We start from the raw sequence: 17,149 nt of genomic DNA, 5'->3' as shown, positions 1-17,149 counted from the left end.
TGATGGCCTGGTTTTTCATGGTGGCTGTTTCAGTGAATCCAGGCACAAGAATTTCCCTTGAAGATTTATCCTTTTGGAGCTATGCAACCAGTGGGTGTTGCAGCAATGCAGGAGAACCTTTTCAAAACTAGGCAGCTTTTATTAGTCAATTGGAATATAGTGGGTTTTTTTTGGTTGTTTTTTTTTAATGAAAAAGCAAGGCTTGCACATGTTACCATGTTGGCAGAACTGCCTCCCTCTTTGGTTCACGCTATCCAGAATTGTCCCTGTACTGGGTAGCAGAATACTGATTATAGCTCCTGACACATCGGTTCTTTGTTTCAAGCACTTCCCTTGGTGTTTTCATATGTTCTGCTAGCTAAGGAAGTCATTGAAAGTTGTCTGGTGATTGGTCTTTTGCATTTTCTTCAAGGTAATTCAATATGTTGGCACTTCTTGGAGGCCTATTCTTACCAGTGCAGATATATACACGATCATTGCCCATCTCTTACTCCCCTGTCCTAGAGAAGAATTTAAATTCTTCAGTTTTAATAGGCCATAATACAAAAGTGAGTGGGCAAACAAAGGCCAACATTTCTTTGTATAAGAGACCGACATTTCCTACAGTTGGCAGTACATGCAGTCACTGTGTTCAGCTGGATGAATAAGACTTACTTCCCTCTCTCCTCCACTGTTACTTTTAATTTCTTATTGACGTTCAACAGATGCCTTTATTGCAGTTTTGCTCACTGTTGGGTATCCTGGTGGGCCATCCCATACCAGTTAAAGGAAAGGAAACATTAAAATTTCTGTGTAACTACTAGAAGAGAAGGGAAGAAAGGACCAGTTTACTCTATCCTTCAACTGTATTGCCTCTTTTAAACGTGTCACCTTGGACCTTTCTTTGCACTTTCTCTCTTTCCTTCTGTTTCCTATACAATGCTCTGTGTGGGAAAAGGAAAGTCATTTTTAGAGCAGAGCATAGCATAGTGCAGTGCAAAGGGTGGGGAAAAGCACTTCCAGCAGCAGTGAAGTCACTGTGTGTCACTTCATGGCAACTGCATATGACTGATAACTTTGTCAAGGCTATTAATGGGCTCGGCTGCTTGATATTCAGAGCCAGGTTTTCCCAATATGTGGGTTAGGTACATCTTATTGGGCTGTGAAGGAAGGGCTGCTGGGGATTGAACAGGCCTCACAGTTCTCCATATGAAAGGTTCAGTTTAAATAAGAAAGGGTATGTCTAGACTACATGCCTCTGGCGACAGAGGCATGTAGATTAGGCTACCCGGCATAGGAAAATGAAGCGGCCATTTAAATAATCGCCGCTTCATTTAAATTAAAATGCCTGCCGCGCTGAGCCCATCAGCTGTTTGTCGACTCAGCGCGCTAGTCTGGATGCTCCGCGGTCAACGTCAAAGGCATTTGTCGACCGCCCCGGTAACCCTCATCCCACGAGGCATAACAGGGCGGTCGACAAATGCCTTTGACATTGACCGCGGAGCGTCCAGACTAGCGCGCTGAGTCGACAAACAGCTGATGGGCTCAGCGCGGCAGGCATTTTAATTTAAATGAAGCGGCGATTATTTAAATGGCCGCCTCATTTTCCTATGCCGGGTAGCCTAATCTACATGCCTCTGTCGCCAGAGGCATGTAGTCTAGACATACCCCAAGTGTCTACCCTGCAGCTAGGAGGTGCAATACCCATCTTCGATGGATAGACTCAAAGAACAGCCATGCTGAGCTAGACCAATGATCCATCTAGTATAGTATCTTGTCTCTGACAGTGACCAGTGCCAGATACTTCTGAGGAAATGAATGTAACAAGGCAATTTTTAGTGGTCTGTCCTGTTATCCAGTCCCAGCCACTGATAGTTGGAGGTTAGGATTATCTGGGACATGGTGTCCCTTCATGCTAGCAAAAGGCAGCATAGATGTTCTGGCACAGACAGCATCTCAAGCTAGCTGTCCAAGTACAAGACCAATAACCTTCTGAGTGTGAGATCAGGTGGCCAGTCCAAGCTGCTGCCTGTGCTGCACTGTCCACACTGCCATTCTGGGTTAAGCTAAAAGGGGTAAAAAACGAGGGTGATATCATGCTAGGAGTCTACTACAGGCCACCTAGCCAGGTGGAAGAGGTGGATGAGGCCTTTTTTAAACAATTAACAAAACTATCCAAAGCCCAAGATTTGGTGGTGATGGGGGACTTCAACTATCCAGACATATGTTGGGAAACTAACACAGCGAGGCACAGGCTATCCAATAAGTTTCTGGACTGCATTGGAGACAACTTTCTGTTTCAGAAGGTCGAAAAAGCTACCAGAGGAGAAGCTGTTCTGGATTTGGTTTTAACAAATAGGGAGGAACTAGTTGAGAACTTGAAAGTGGAAGACAGTATAGGGGACAGTGATCACGAAATAATAGAGTTCATGATCTTAAGGAAAGGTAGAAGGGAGACCAGCACAATTGAGGTAATGGATTTCAGGAAGGCAGATTTTGATAAGCTCAGAGAACTTGTAGGTAAGGTCCCATGGGAAGCAAGACTGAAGGGAAAAACAACTGAGGAGAGTTGGAAGTATTTCAAAGGGACGTTGTTAAGGGCCCAAAAGCAAACAATTCCGCTGTGTAGGAAAGATAGAAAATATGGCAAAAGACCAGCTTGGCTTAACAAGGAGATCTTGCATGATCTCAAAATAAAAAAGGAGTCTCATAAAAAATGGAAATTAGGACAAATAACAAAGGGTGAATATAGGCAAGCAACACGGGAATGCAGGGGCAAGATTAGAAAGGCAAAGGCACAAAATGAGATCAAATTAGCTACAGGCATAAAGGGAAACAAGAAGACCTTTTATAAATACATTAAAAGCAAGAGGAAGACCAAGGACAGGGTAGGCCCACTGCTTAGTGAGGAGGGAGAAGCAGTAACAGGAAACTTGGAAATGGCGGAGATGCTCAATGACTTCTTTGTTTCGGTCTTCACCGAGAAGTCTGGAGGTGTGCCTAACGTAGTGAATACAAGCAGAGAGAGGGTAAGTTTAGAAGATAGGATACACAAAGAACAAGTTAAAAATCACTTAGGAAAGTTAGATGTCAGCAAGTCACCAGGTCCTGATGAAATGCATCCCAGGATACTCAAGGAGCTGATAGAGGAGGTATCTGAGCCTTTAGCTATGATCTTTGAAAAATCATGGCAGACAGGGGAGATTCCAGAAGACTGGAAAAGGGCAAATATTGTGCCCATCTATAAAAAGGGGAATAAGAACAACCCAGGAAACTATAGACCGGTCAGTTTAACGTCTGTCCCAGGGAAGATAATGGAGCAGGTAATTAAGGAAATCATATGCAAACACTTGGAAGGTAATAAAGTGATAGGGAATAGCCAGCATGGGTTTGTGAAGAACAAGTTATGCCAAACTAATCTGATAGCTTTCTTTGATAAGATAACGAGCCTTGTGGATAAGGGAGAAGCGGTGGATGTCATATACCTAGACTTTAGTAAGGCATTTGATACGGTCTCGCATGATATTCTTATTGATAAACTAGGCAAATATAACTTAGATAGGGCCACGATAAGGTGGGTGCATAATTGGCTGGATAACCGTAGTCAGAGAGTGGTTGTTAACGGTTCTAAATCCTGCTGGAAAGGGATAACAAGTGGAGTTCCTCAAGGGTCTGTTTTGGGACCCATACTGTTCAATATCTTCATCAATGATGTAGATATTGGGATAGAGAGTACGCTTATTAAGTTTGCAGATGATACCAAACTGGGTGGGGTTGCGACTTCTTTGGAGGATAGGGACATAATTCAGAATGACCTTAGCAAGTTAGAGAAATGGTCGGAGGTAAACAGGATGAGGTTTAATAGAGAGAAATGCAAAGTGCTCCACTTAGGAAGGAACAATCAGTTCCATACATACAAGATGGGAAGCGACTGTCTAGGAAGGAGCATGGCAGAAAGGGATCTAGGGGTCATAGTGGACCACAAGTTGAATATGAGTCAACAGTGTGATGCTGTTGCAAAAAAAGCAAATATGATTCTAGGTTGTATTAACAGGTGTGTTGTAAGCAAAACTCGTGAAGTCATTCTGCCGCTCTACTCTGCACTAGTTAGGCCTCAGCTGGAGTACTGTGTCCAGTTCTGGGCACCACATTTCAAGAAAGATGTGGAGAAATTGGAAAGGGTACAGAGAAGAGCGACAAGAATGATTAAAGGTTTAGAGAACATGACCTATGAAGCCAGGCTTCATGAACTGGGCTTGTTTAGTTTGGAAAAAAGAAGATTAAGGGGGGACATGATAGCGGTTTTCAAATATCTAAAAGGGTGTCACAAGGAGGAAGGAGAAAATTTGTTCCTCTTGGTTTCTGAGGACAGGACAAGGAGTAATGGGCTTAAAGTGCAGCAGGGGAGGTTTAGATTGGACATTAGGAAAAAATTCCTAACTGTCAGGGTGGTCAAATATTGGAATAAATTGCCAAGGGAGGTGGTGGAATCTCCCTCTCTGGAGATATTTAAGAACAGGTTAGATAGACATCTGTCAGGGATGGTGTAGACGGAGCTTGATCCTGCCTTGAGGGCAGGGGGCTGGACTCGATGACCTCTCGAGGTCCCTTCCAGTCCTATGATTCTATGATTCTATGATTTTTATTACTTTAGCTCAAGCAAGGCTAGCACAAATAAGTCACACTGTGCTGAGTGGCATCCTCGCTGCAATGTAGACTTACCCTAAACCTCTAGCTCTTATGGTTGCAGAAGGAATCTTGGCAACATGGAACCAATTTAACAAATGCAGAGTTCTGCCAGAATTTAGAGATTGTAAAATAATGGCTCTCAGGTTGGAAATGCTCCATTCAATTCAGTAGATGCTAACTTAAATGTCGATGATGATCATGTTAAATGGCTATTTCATTGATTGTTTATCTGTGTGTTCTACTTAAATCTGTTCTTAAGGAGTTGCCCACTTTGAGTAAGCTTTTAACAATAATGTATGCTGGAACTGAAGATTTGCAGCTTCCTTTTCCTAATGTGGGGCTTATCTTTCAAAAGTTTGGGAAGTGCTGTGCTAGATGCAAGATTTTGTCCTCTCCAGATTGCAAAAAAAGAAGAGTCCTTGTTTGTGTTCTTTAATATGCAAGACCAGTGTAAGCTGGGTGCTGTAAGCTTGCTACAGCTGCTTCCTAGGAGTGCAGAATGCTAAAGCTTATTTTCTTTACAAAATGTTCACTCTGGCTTTTTTGGTTTCAGCTCTGGCAAGTTTGGGATATGAGAAGACCTGCGTTTTGTTCAACTGTGGAGCATTAGCTAGTCAGATTGCATCGGAGCAGAATCTGGATAATGATGAAGGCTTGAAAACTGCTGCTAAACATTATCAGGTACGATAGTCTCTGTATTGAATAAGAAAACATTTAAACTATTGATAAAACTAAAAATTTCCAGTGGGGGGGGGGGGAGACAACCTCTCATTACTGAAACGCTTTAAACTGTCTTCTGATTGAACACTGCAGCTTGGCCAAACTCAGAACACTCCAAATAAACCTCTTCTTCTCTTTTAACCTGTAAACATGACCTCTCCACCCATGGTTCCTGTTTTTCATTTAAGTGGAAATGTTAAGTACAGGTACTCCCCTAGTTACAAACATCCCACCTATAAACATCTGCACATATAAACAAAAGCTCACCTGCAACCTCAGAAGAGCAGGCAAGAGGCGCTGGTGGTAGTGAGCAGCGCAAGTGTTGGCTAGAGGCTCCTGGGGAGTGAGGGGCAGTTGCACAACCAGCCATTTGAGAGAAGCACCGCAACCAGCCATTAGAGAGAATACTGGCTTCGCTGGCTGTGATAAGGAACAGTGGGATAGTAAAAGATATTTTCATGGACTAAAGGAGCAGAAAGTGCCAAAATGCAGCTGGTGGCTGAGGAGATGCAGCACTTTTAAAGAATATTTCCATAAAAGTAAAAAACAAATTCTCAAAACCACAATAGTAGATTCAAAGTTCTGGATGTAGTATTGAATTAAACCCTGTTACAATGCCCAGATTTTTTGGGGCTCCTAATTCTGGAGAGGGAGGATGTGACTGATTCAAGTTGAAGATTGTGAAGAACTTATTACTAAGGACATAGTTATTACAGTTCAGCGACTTTGGCAAACCCAGATAGTTTGCCATCTATTTAGGATTCTCGCAGAACCTGCAAATACAACTTTGTTCAATAAGTCATACACAAAGTCCCCATTTACAAGTGGGCTGTATTCCAAAAGTTAGTTTGTAACTCAGCTGTTTGGAACTCAGAACACATTTTCCCAAAGAAACAATGTTATAAATGATAGGTGGTTTGTAGGCTAGCCCACAAAAGTCTATTTAATCCATAATGTAGCTGACACTCTCCCTCACCTGCAGGCTCTGTGCCAGCTCCTGCGATCAGCCCCATCCCCTGGGCAGCTCCCTGTTTGCACTGGCTCTGGGCAGCCACTTGCCCCCATGTGTAACTGTTGACATTTTCAGTTGTTACACAATAACTTAATTGCATTTTAACATCCCTAATAAGAATACAGTAATCAGTATTTCAAAGGAGTTGAGTTCAAAGTTTATTTTTTAGTACCATAGCTAAAGCCTGAGCCAGCTATCAGGGCCCCATTAGTGTAAACAGACACTTCCTGTTACAAAGAGTATGTCCTCTAAGACGATAGCACAGCTCTAAGGGAGGAAGAAGGAAGAGATGCAGAGAGATGATGACATGATTTGTCCACAGTCATTCAGCAGGTGGCTGGCCAATTTGGGGATAGAACTCCAATATTTGTAATTCACTGATTGAGAAGTGCCTTCGCTAATTTTCATGAGGAATAATTAAGTATCATGAGAGAGGTGGTAGTTGATTTGGAAGTTTGTCTATAAATTCTAAAGGATTTTAATGTTGGAAAGCAGGTTAGTTATTTAACACTCCAGTTTTTCATAGCTGTATCATCAATACAAGAAAAATATCATTTAAACTGCATTTCTAAATTTTGTACTTAAGATATTTATAATGTGGAAAGCATAGGTAACTTCTAAATCATGTAAAGGGTACACCAGTTTCTCTAGATGTGCACATAGTGTGGTTTATGTACACACTTGAAAAGGTATACACTGTTTTGCCAATCTTTTCTTAAAAATACCCCTTGTACTGAAATTGGTCTGTCTGTCTCTAATGAATGTTGTAAATAGTTAACAGATAATTGAATCCTCTTGGCAACAAAAATATGCAGCCACTTCAGTTTGTCTATTATCATGATTATGGATAACACATCCTTCTTGGTCTTAAATGATTCTCTGAATAAGAGTTTGAAAAACTGAGAAAAATCTGTTTACCTAGTTTAACTTTATTTGTATTTTGAAACTCTGCTTCCCAGAGGACTGTTAATGGATTAGGTCTTTTACAAATATCAATTTCCATGCTTCCTTCCCTGCCTCTTCAATATTTACATGCATCTATCTTAATGTACCACCTCATTTCCTTTCTGGTGGTAGCCCTCCAGATATTTTTCAGTCATGGTTTATTATACCATGCTACGGAAATGTACATTCAATTGTGTACAACTGCAGGGGACCCTTGGCTTTTAGTGTTTATTTCAGATATCTCTAGCATTGATGTAAGGCCTCTTTAATTCAGTGTTGTTAATTTCATTTAGAAATGTTGACATTGTAGTGTCAGAACAGACCAGTGATCCAGTTACACCAGTATCATGTTGGAACATGACCAGATGTGTCAGAGGAATTTATTGTCCACAGACTGCCTATAACTATGGAATACAGTACCATGACAACACACTTTTATTTTATGGCTAGTGTTCCCTGTAAGTTGATCACTTAGGCAGTCACTCTGGAGAGATTGAAATGCTACCCAGCTGATTGGCAGACGTCCCACAGCCAGAAACATGTGTTTCTACTGCTTCTGACCTACTCCTGGAGGTTTAATTACCCTTATATTAGCTAGTATGCAATGCTCTTAATGTAATTCATATTAATCCTAATTTTCCTCTTCATTTGACTTAGGCCTGATCTTCACTACAGCATTAGGTTGACATAAGGTAGTTTACGTTGTCCTAATTATGGCAGTGTACACACTGCAGCCTTGATCCTGCTGATAGAAGTGTCCTACTACACTGACATTACTACACTGACATCATAACTCCATCTTCATGAGAGGCTTATGTCTGTGTAGGTAGGATGATGCAGTGTGGTTTTTTTTTTTTTTTTAAAAGATATTGCATTACTTACATCTATTGGCTGTCTCATTCTAGTCACTTTCATGGCTGCCACCCAGGCTCTTGGCTTCCTGGTCCCTGTTGGGTACACCTTTACTCCCAGTGAGGAGTAGGGAGTTGAGAGCCCAGGGTGGTCCCTGGTTTCTTGGTGGGGAAATCGGTGCACAATGTCCAGTTGGCTTCCCCATTCCCAGTTGGTAACCAAGAAGCCCGTTGCCTCTGCTCCATTGCTGGTGGTAAGCTTAGCAGCTGGTGGGGAGCTGCCTGAGAAGCTAAGGCCTACCTCTCTGCCCCTTGTAAGCTGGAGGAAGTGCTCCTAGGAGGGCTGTGTGCCATTGGCAAGACATTGTGGACATGAACTGTAAGTCAACCTAACATAGGTCAGTTTATATTTATAATGTAGACATGCCTTCTGAGTACATATCTTCCATATTTATATAACCTTCATAGTTTGGTTTATAGTCTCTCAGGAAGCCTTGGTCAGCTGTTTTACTAAAAGTGGGATCTCAAGTCTTATGAAGCTGATATTCTAGAATTGGTTCTTTCTGGTCTCCGTGTTGCTGTTGACTATAAAAGTACACTTGTTTCTCAGACATCTGTTTGTGTTGTACCTTTTCGATGAGCAAAAGTTTGTTTTAAATACATGAAAAATAATGTATTTTTGTTTTGGTTCAGTTTGCTAGTGGTGCCTTCCAACACATTAAAGACACAGTCTTGTCTGCATTGAGTAGAGAGCCTACTGTGGACATCTCTCCAGATACAGTTGGAACCCTTAGTCTTATTATGTTGGCTCAAGCTCAAGAGGTGTTCTTCTTAAAAGCGACAAGAGGTATAACTTTTACATTTTATGAATGTACCTTTAAGTGCTCTTCACAACTTCCACAAACGTTTTGATTTTGACTTATAGAAACGAAGTCTAGTATCATGCGAGCCTTTCAGGACTGCCTCACTCATCTATCAACTGTTCTTATCACCATAAAAGAAATACTGGTTGTGTGTGAATAGAGAATTTTATTACTGTTAACTCTTTTCCCATGTCATAGTGAATATCAGCTGTCAGGTTGTGACTTGATGTTGAGGAGTGAGATGTACCACTTCATCATCCCTATCAGGACTGAACATTCTGTGTGAAAAGTGTGACCTTGTTCATTTGAGAAATCTAACCCAGGTCTTGCATGTGGCACGGAGCACTATTTATTAGACTATTGGATGATTTGAACTCTCATTTTGACTTTAATTTTCCTTGATAAAATACCTTCCCTTTACAGCAGGAGTGGGGAAACTTTTTTGGGTTGGGGAGCTGCTGACTCACAGAAAAATCAGTCTTGGGTTGCACAAGTGAGAAGTGGGGAGGCTGAAGTGCCAGCATGGGCTCCCCAATGCTAGGCGGGAGGGGCCCTGAGCCTCAGGTTCTCATCCCCCGTTTTACGGGAATGACACTGCAGCATTGAACTAGCTTTTGTTTTTTTTAATTGAATATTGCAGAGAAGCTTAATTAAAGGAAAACAACTAATAACAGTATTGCTACTCTTATGACCACTGACAGCATAACCTAGGGCAGGGGTGGGCAATATTTTTTGGTGGGGGGCCACTTGAAGATTTTGGTAAGTGCGACCCTTGACCACTTTTCTGTGGAGGGGGTGCGGGGTCAAGGTTGGGTGCAGGAAGGCGCATGGGGTAAGGGACCGGGGTGCAGGAGAGGGTGTGGGGTCTGAGCGGGTTGTTTGGGTAGAAGAGGGGGTTGTGACCTGGATCAGGGGATTGGGATGTAGGATCAGGGAGAGAGTGTGGGGGCAGGAGAGGATTCTGGCTTGAGGGAAGGGTTTTGGAGGGGGTACAGGTCTGGAAGAGAATTGTGATCTGGGACAGGGGAGCACAGCAGGTTTGGATGGTGACCTGGTGACCTGGGGGAGGGAGTAGGGGTACAGGAGGGGCTGGGGTGCCAGAGGCAGGGGCTGGCTGGGAGGAGTTTACCTAGGTGCTTCCTAGAGTAAGCTGCAGTACCCCCGAGCCAGGCTGGGCTCCCTGTCTGCTGCAGCCCCAGCCTGCTGGAAAATGCAGCCTTCTCCCTCCACCTGCCTCTCAACTCAGCTTGGGGGAGGAGGGTTGCATTGCCCGTCACTCAGGCCGATCTCACAGCTCCAATTGAATGGTTGTTTCCAGCCAATAGGAGCTGAGAGATTGGCTGAGGTCAGTTGTTACTGGCTGGTTGTTTCTGGCCAATAGGAGCTGAGGGTTGGGCTGGAGGCGGGGAGATCACATGAAGCCTTGCCATCCCTGCACAGCAGAGACATGCAGGGTCTGGGTTTTAAACTGGGGCAGCTGCATGCCTGAAGGTCCCAGCAGGGGGGGTCTGTGGGCCTGATCCGGTGGCTTGGCAGGCCAGGTCCAGCCCCCGGACCATATTTTGCCCAGGTCTGACCTCGAGGGACCCCAGAAAAATGTACCCCAGAACTTATCAGTACATTTTTCACTACAGCTGAACAAGTTTATTTTTTCAGATTAGGTCTGGTGGGGAGGAGAGGGGGGAAGGGGAGTGGAGAGGGCAGGCATAATTGGTTTGAACCAAATTTATTTTTTTTTCTACTTGATGGGGGGGAAAAACAGTTTTGAGACCTCCAAAATCTTTTGAAACAACAAAATCTTTTTGAGAGATCACGTGTTTAAATTTTTTTTCTTATCAAAACTTAAAAACAAAATGCTGTTTCAAAAGTAAAGGTTGAAATGAAATGCTGTTGCAAAATGGTCACTTTACTAACTGTAGCCTGAATTGTCCATAATTTTGATGCATGAAAATGTGTATTTTTGTGAACATTAATATTTCCCAAGGAAAAATGTTGCTTAAGTATATTTCTGATTCACTTTTGAACCTAAATGTTCACTTAAAATCTTTCTCTTGATCACAGGCAGTGACAAGTCACACTAGTATTTGTAACTCTTGATGAGACTTCCTTTCTTCCTGAGAAATCTGGCTTACAGGCATGGATTCCTTTCCCACTTCTGTAGAGAGAAGGTGTTGTCTTTTATGGTAGTTAGAGCATTTGTTGGCAACTTCCTACATAAAGGAGATTTTTGACAAATAGCTATCTGAAAAGTATCATGGATGCATAGTTGTAATTAAAGTATATAACAGTGAGAGTGACTGCTTAATCTTAGTGATCAAATGAGTGAGGTATCTGCTTTTTAATTCTCTCTTCTGTTGGTGAAAAGAAAACTGGGTCCAGCAAAAGATATTACCTCACCCCCTCGTTGTGTCGCATATCCTGGGCCTGCCAAGAGCTATAATTGCAGTACATATAATGCTGGTTCAAATAGACCAGTGGTTTCCAACCTTTTCCAGATGGGGACCCGTTTTGACAGTTCAGGAACACTTGGTGACCCAGGACAATTCAAAAAATGTGTGAATGGCTCCTTAAGAGCCACCTGGGGAGACACCTGGTGACCCTTTTGAAATGTAATGGCGACACATATTTGGGTCCTGACCCATAGGTTGGAAAACCCTGAAATAGACATTCTAGTGAAATAATCTCATCACAAGAGCTCTGTGTGGCTTTCTGTTGCAACACACCACTAAGTAAAGTTTAAACTTTAAATACGGCAAGTTTAAATTGAGTTTTGAAACTTAGACTATTCTGAACTTGAAAACTTAGTCCAGAGCATGTCTACTTAATCATCTTCATTGCAGTGCCCCTCTTCTCCCTAGTGGACACTGCTATCAAGCACTTCCATGTCAGAGCAGCACAACTGCCACATTCTGTGAGTGTGAATGTGCAGAGTCCATCATGAGCTCCACTTACGAGTGAGTAACCTTCCTTTTCATGAAAACATTGGTATTAATGGTGGTTTTTTGTTTTTTTTTTTAATTCCAGATAAAATGAAAGATGCTATTATAGCTAAGCTGGCTAATCAAGCTGCAGATTATTATGGTGATGCTTTCAAACAGTGTCAGTATAAGGACACTTTGCCCAAGGTTAGTAATTCTAATAGGAAAAAACATAAAATATACCAATAACTCTAGTTCAGAGTATTACATTCTATAAATTATCTCTAAGATGGTTTCTCAAGCATTTTTCTGATCACAATTTAATGGGGTTTGGGAGAAGAATCCTGGGGATTTTTGAGGAACTGAAGGAATTCAGAAAAACCCTGCATTTCAAGTTGTCAGCTGTTGGAATAACACTTTAAGTTTTTATTAAAAAGTGATTAGCTTTGAAAGTATTGCAATACTATTTTCAATATAATTTTATTAAAACTGATATTTTGAGTTAACTTGTCCTAGCGTATTTAGGGATGGCTTATTTAATACCTTACTAAATCTGTTTTTCATACTAACACTTTGTAATGAGGTTCTATATGGGTCCTGGTCTAGGGATGTAAAGTGGTAACTGGTGCTGGGAACCTCCTGCCTGTGGTGTGGTGGACTGGTTAAGTGGTTAAACAAGTAGTTTAGCAGGTTAACATTTTAAATGGCATTTTACATCCCTATTCTGGTCTTGATATTTTAGATCCTGAGGTGATTATACAGAGCTGGCAGACTTTATTTTTATTTATATAAATAAATAAATTTTGTTGTGTGTGTCCTTAGAACTATTTTTTTAGGTCTGCTGATAATTAAAGTGCTCTTGGTTCATTGGAAATGAAAACTCATTGCGGTAGTTTCTGCTGGATAATTGTTTATTTGTAGTAATGATCATTTGAAGAAAAGTATATAGAACTTTCATGTCAGCATCTAAGGTGTGGTGACTTGGTTAACTAAGAGGGCTAAATATTCTTTCATACTTTTTGAAACTACTTTGTCTTGGGGTCTTTGTGATAGCCTCTCTACTATTCTTTCTAATGCATATTTGAATTCTAATCTTTGTAAAGTAAATGCTGTGACTTCATGGCTTTAATTAAACTAAGTACAATCCTCAAATCAATGTAGAACAGTTGAAGTAATTTTACCAGAGCAATATTTTTATTTTGGCTGAATTAAATCCATGGAGTCATATGTCTCTAACATTTACTTTTAATGTTTTAACCTATCTAAACCATTAATTGGGTGATTCTAATTTCCTTTTCTTCTTCCTTTTCCTTCCTGCATCCCATGTTGTCTCTGGTGCTTTATGTGGTTGGACTTTCCCCTGGTCAGTATTTTTATTTCCAGGAGGTGTTTCCTGTGCTGGCTGCGAAGCACTGCATTATGCAAGCCAATGCAGAGTATCATCAGTCTATCCTGGCAAAGCAGCAGAAGAAATTTGGTGAAGAAATCGGGAGATTGCAGGTGGGTTTGGGAGTTTGGGCAGAGCTCTTAAAGTAGGAAGACTTTTTAAATTTTAATTTCTACTTATGAAAAACTTAGTCTACTGAATTGTAAAACTCAGATAATTAAGAATGAGAAGTTTTTTAAAACATACCAAAAACAAAACCCAAAGCCCACAGACTGCGTACTGCTGAACTTCCATACTGTAATGGTGAGAAATCTCTCTGTTCCAAAGTATGTGCTTTAGTCAGATCTTTGGAAGCATGACATCCTAAGAGTAAATAAAACAAAGGCTGCTTAGCCTAGTATTCTATCTTCCGACAGTGGCTAATGTCAGGCCCTTCAGAGGGAATGAACAGACTATGTAGTCAATGATCCATACTCTGTCACACATTCCTAGGTTCTGGCTGACTGAGGTTAGGGACATTAGAGCATGAACTTGCATCTCTGCCCATCCTGGCTAATAGTTAATATCTTCTGTGAACTTACCTAGTCTGTTTTTTGAACCAATTGGTACATAGAATTTCAAATGCTTAGATACCCATGTCTCCACAATTGAAGACCTTGCCTGTGCTAGAATAGCTTATATTAATACATTTGACAATAATGGACCAAATTTGATCAGGTGATGCAAACTGTGACCATTGCTGAAATATTGCCTCTACTTATATAAACCCACAATCTTATTTTTAATATAGAAATAGATTTAAAATACAATTCTAGTCATTGTATCTACTTCCATTGCTGGGACTTATCTCCTATGACACATAGACAGTGTCACGGCCTGGTTTTTTCAAAAAATAAGGTCCATTTGAAGTGCAGTGGAGAAGAATTTGGCTCTGTTACTGAATTCCTTAATGTGCCTGCCAAAGAAGTGGAATGTTAATCTCTTTTTTAAAAATTTCTGCATTATCCACGAGCTTCTGTTGTGTTTGAAGGAAAGCAGGGGGACACCATTGTGTGATGGACATTGGTGGGATATCTATTTAATTATGTCACATGATGCTATTGGGAACTAGCACACTTACTGAGAGTTGCTATGGGCAGGGGGCTGGGCATGAGGAGAGGTGCAGAACTCAACAGTTTGGGGGTGTATGTGAACAGGGCCTTGGGGCAGAGGACTGGGAGTGTGTGTGTGGGGGGGGAATGCAGGACTCAGGGTTGGGGATTGAGGAGAAACTGGGGTGCAGTAGGTTTTATGGGGACTGGTCAGTGCCATGCTGCCTAGATAGTGGCTCACCGGAACCATAACAGCGTACTGTGGCCAGCAACATCCAGAGCCCCGCCCCCAGCTGACCACTCTTACCAATGCACCTGTCCCATTGTGGTTATTCTGCAGTATAATGATGCCTGTTAATAGATCCTTCCCTCTGTGTTTTATGAGAAACAATCCTATTCAGGCAAATTCCATTGTCCTGGCTCAGCAAAATCTTTACCCTTCCAGTAAGAGGAAACTGCATACCAAATTTGGTGGTCCTAGATCTTACTCTTTAGGAGGAATTTTTGGACATACAGACAGACACCAACTTTCTCAAATATGTAGTAGATGTTATGGCTGTGCATATTGTATCTGGTAAATGATACAGTTCAAAGGGTTCCTTTACACATTCATGTAAAGTAGAAGAAAGTATGATGTAATTAGTGTGTATATACACACACAGGAATAAATTACATAGCACATAACTTAAGTGGCAATAATGAAGAAAACACCTGGTTTGTCAAATGCAACAATTTTTTTGGTGGCTGTGGAGGTGGTGATGATGATTGTTAGTTTGTGGCTCTGTGTTTGTAAGATTCAGTAAAATTGAAAGCAGAAAGAATTCTTGACCAGTAGGGACAACTCTCATGCTGTTTCAGGGTTCCACTTGAGTTTTTCATTGAGTGCTTTTCTAAACCAAACTTATAAGGGTGACTCCTGGCTGAACTAGGTTTGCTTTCTGTATGCTTATGCCGAAGAAAAATCGTCAAGAGTGGGTGTCGAATTTTTTTTGCTAATGCCTTCCCTAGTACAGTAAAACTCCAGTTGTTCGGCATCCAATAGTCTGGCACCAGCTGGAACGTGGAAGTACTCTGGCCAGCCAGACAATTGGAGCTGCTCTGCCCCGGGCTTCTTCAAGTCCGCCACTGGTCAGTTTCAGCAGCGGAGGACTTGGGGAAGCCGGGGGCAGAGCAGCTGGAGTGCTGCCCACGCTGCACCGTTCCTTGCCGACCCCCCCCCCCCCGACCTCTCATAGCCCCCCTTCCGGTACTCCAGCATATCCAATAATTCCAAAGGTGCTGGATTATCGGAAGTTTACTGTAGTATCTTTCAATGCTTATGTAATAGACTATAAAATAAATAAAATACCAAAAGTAGCAGAGGGAGCTAGAAAATTGTGCAATGTATGTCCTTAGCATAGCTTTTAAATTTTCCCATCATGCATTTTATAGTCATTTTTTGTAATAAACCTCACAAGTTTTCACTAATCTTTTGATAATTTAGGATTTAAGTAATTTAGTGCTGACTGAGTTTTAGAGAAGGCTTCCCTCAAATTTGTGACTAAAAATCAATGAGCCAAACTTGGTGTGTTGAAAATTAAGTCTAATTGATGGACAAAATAAGTGGATGAGCTATTGTACACATCATTGTCTTTCGTCGTCCTCAAAGAAAGACTTTGGGAGAAATGCTGGCTATTAAGTGAGCTTTGCTATCATGAGTCCCACCGCTGCCATTTCCTGGGATCCCTGACATTCATTGTCCTACTTCTGAAAATTTTCCTGACCAGGCCATATGTCATTGCCACCATCACCAGCCTTGACTAAATCCCAAATACCATCTGGGATGTGAGAATTTGTCCCTTCTGCTTCCCTTTGTGTGCATTTCCTTCTTTACATTATTTCTTTCCTTTCTCTCCCCCAACTCCCTTCCCCTTTACAATTACAGTAATAAGAGTTTGGCATAGTTTGCCAAGATTGTATATTTTTGCAGCACTGTTGTAAGCCTGTGTGATCAAGAAGGCAGCTAAAACAGTGCCTTAAACAGCCTGATGGTGGTAGCAGGGAGATGGCTGTCATGTTAGAACTCTAGCTGTGCAGCTGTATATTAACATTTGTTTCTTGCACGTTATTCAAGAAACAGGCAAGAACTTGAGAATGGGGTAGAAATACATTGTCTCCCCCTTGAATCTTTAGCAGCACATGGGGAAGACACACAAAGGAAACTACATATTGTAGCATTTACTACAAGGCTCCTCTAACTAGGGACAACCAGTTTAGTTCTGGTCCTTGAAGCTGACGCAGTGTTCACTTTTTTTTGAGTGGGCTTGTGAAATAATTTATCTCCCTGTTTTGTACTTTCTAAATTACAACTAAATAATTTGGAGACTGCTGGGGAGGTTACTTAGGATGACCTGCAGGAGGACTCTTGATCCCATTAATGTCTGTCTGTGTAAACAAAAATCAATGAGTGTATTGCAAAGAGTAATTTTGCTGATCCTTCTCAAAATCTTTAGGGATATAACTTTACTAGGCAGAGGGCTCCTAATGTTAAATCCTATGCCTTTGCAATAGTCTTAGTTGGCTAACTGAAATGATCAGCTGTTTTCCTATATATTGTTTTTTAGAGATGGAATGCTGTTGGAAAGAGTGCTGGCTGTTGGAAAGAGTACTGGATAGAGAAACTATTTGAATTGTAATTCTCTGTGTTGATTTTTA

At 41.5% G+C, this 17,149-nt stretch overlaps 1 protein-coding gene across 2 annotated transcripts in view; it reads left to right on the top strand.

The window, feature by feature from the left end:
* PDCD6IP (programmed cell death 6 interacting protein) overlaps positions 1-17,149 on the top strand; it is a 60,392-nt gene that overhangs the window by 19,646 nt on the left and 23,597 nt on the right. The window contains exons 4-7 of one of the 2 annotated variants that reach the window (XM_075921809.2): positions 5,222-5,349; positions 8,890-9,043; positions 12,084-12,184; positions 13,361-13,477. In XM_075921809.2, the coding sequence (XP_075777924.2) occupies positions 5,222-5,349; positions 8,890-9,043; positions 12,084-12,184; positions 13,361-13,477 (500 nt within the window). Of the gene's footprint in view, positions 1-5,221; positions 5,350-8,889; positions 9,044-12,083; positions 12,185-13,345; positions 13,478-17,149 lie in introns of both variants that reach the window. The other variant, XM_075921808.2, reaches the window with a different exon arrangement.

The sequence above is a fragment of the Pelodiscus sinensis genome, chromosome 2, assembly GCF_052426305.1.
Source record: "Pelodiscus sinensis isolate ZL-2025 chromosome 2, ASM5242630v1, whole genome shotgun sequence".
Classification (NCBI taxonomy): Eukaryota; Metazoa; Chordata; order Testudines; family Trionychidae; genus Pelodiscus; species Pelodiscus sinensis.
The sequence above is the reverse complement of the archived record's forward strand: the minus strand, read 5'-3'. Positions and strand labels throughout refer to the sequence as shown.